Here is a 968-nt window from a genome sequence, read left to right on the forward strand (position 1 = left end):
ATAGATAGATAGATAGATAGATAGATAGATAGATAGATAGATAGATAGATAGATATTGTTGTGTTACTTGTAATTTATACATTCATCGATTCCCCAGATCCAAAACTTGTCAAGAAAGTCTACGAAATCGAGGCTCTGCTCAACGATTTCCAGTTCATGTTTTCTTATGGTAGCTTCGGATATTACTAGAGGGTCCCATAAATATTGAGCCCAACAATAAAGGCTTTGAGTAGAATACCTCATAACAGTGGAACTCCATTTGCTTGTTGGATTTTATTGTTGCTTTCTTTTTATATTTTGTTTGTGTTTCTCCTCTCTCTCTCTCTGTCTCCCCTCTCTCTCTTGCTATCTCTCTCTCTATCTTTCTCTCTCTCTCTCTCCCTTTCTCTCTCTCTCTCTCTTTCTCTCTCTTTCTCTCTCTCTCTCCCTCTCTCTCTATCTCTCTCTCTCTCTCTCTCTCCTGTGTGTGTGTGTATGTGTGTATTTTGTATTGTGCTCTTTGTATTTTTTTGGGGGGGAAGGGGTTGAAAGAAGGGGAGGGGGGCTATATTGTGTTTATTGGAAGGGGAAGGAGGTTGGGTGTTCCTTTTTTTTGTTTGTTTATTTGTTTGTTTTTTTGTTGGTTGTTTTTTGTTTTTTTTTGGTTCAAAAACGGTTAAAAAAAAATTAACTTACTCTTACTGTCATTTTATTATCTTGTTGTGTGTCCTATGTCCTGATCTATTACAGGATATTAGTGCATAAGGTACAAGAAAAAATTAAAATGCTGAATAAAAAGAGAAGGCCACAAGTTGCGCCCATCCTCATGAGAAAATGAGGCTTTTCAATTCTTAAATACTCAAAATGTGGCAAACTCTTCGCGGCAAGAATTGGTCTAATCGGCCATAGCAGACGCCACACAACCTGGTTACCCTTATTTCTTATCTTTTGTTTGACAAACGTTCTCTTCTGAAGGTATACTGATCATC

General features: G+C 37.3%; 1 protein-coding gene across 1 annotated transcript in view; it reads left to right on the top strand.

Moving 5' to 3' along the window:
• The window catches only part of LOC101850863 (collagen alpha-1(XXIII) chain), a gene marked incomplete in the record, with an annotated part of 10,101 nt that extends 9,843 nt beyond the window's left edge, over window positions 1-258 (top strand). The window contains 1 exon segment of the mRNA XM_013090280.2: window positions 98-258. Coding sequence (XP_012945734.1) covers window positions 98-189 — 92 coding nt within the window.
• Between the last annotated feature and the right edge of the window lie 710 nt (window positions 259-968).

The sequence above is a fragment of the Aplysia californica genome, unplaced genomic scaffold (genome assembly GCF_000002075.1).
Source record: "Aplysia californica isolate F4 #8 unplaced genomic scaffold, AplCal3.0 scaffold01201, whole genome shotgun sequence".
NCBI classification, from domain to species: domain Eukaryota; kingdom Metazoa; phylum Mollusca; class Gastropoda; order Aplysiida; family Aplysiidae; genus Aplysia; species Aplysia californica.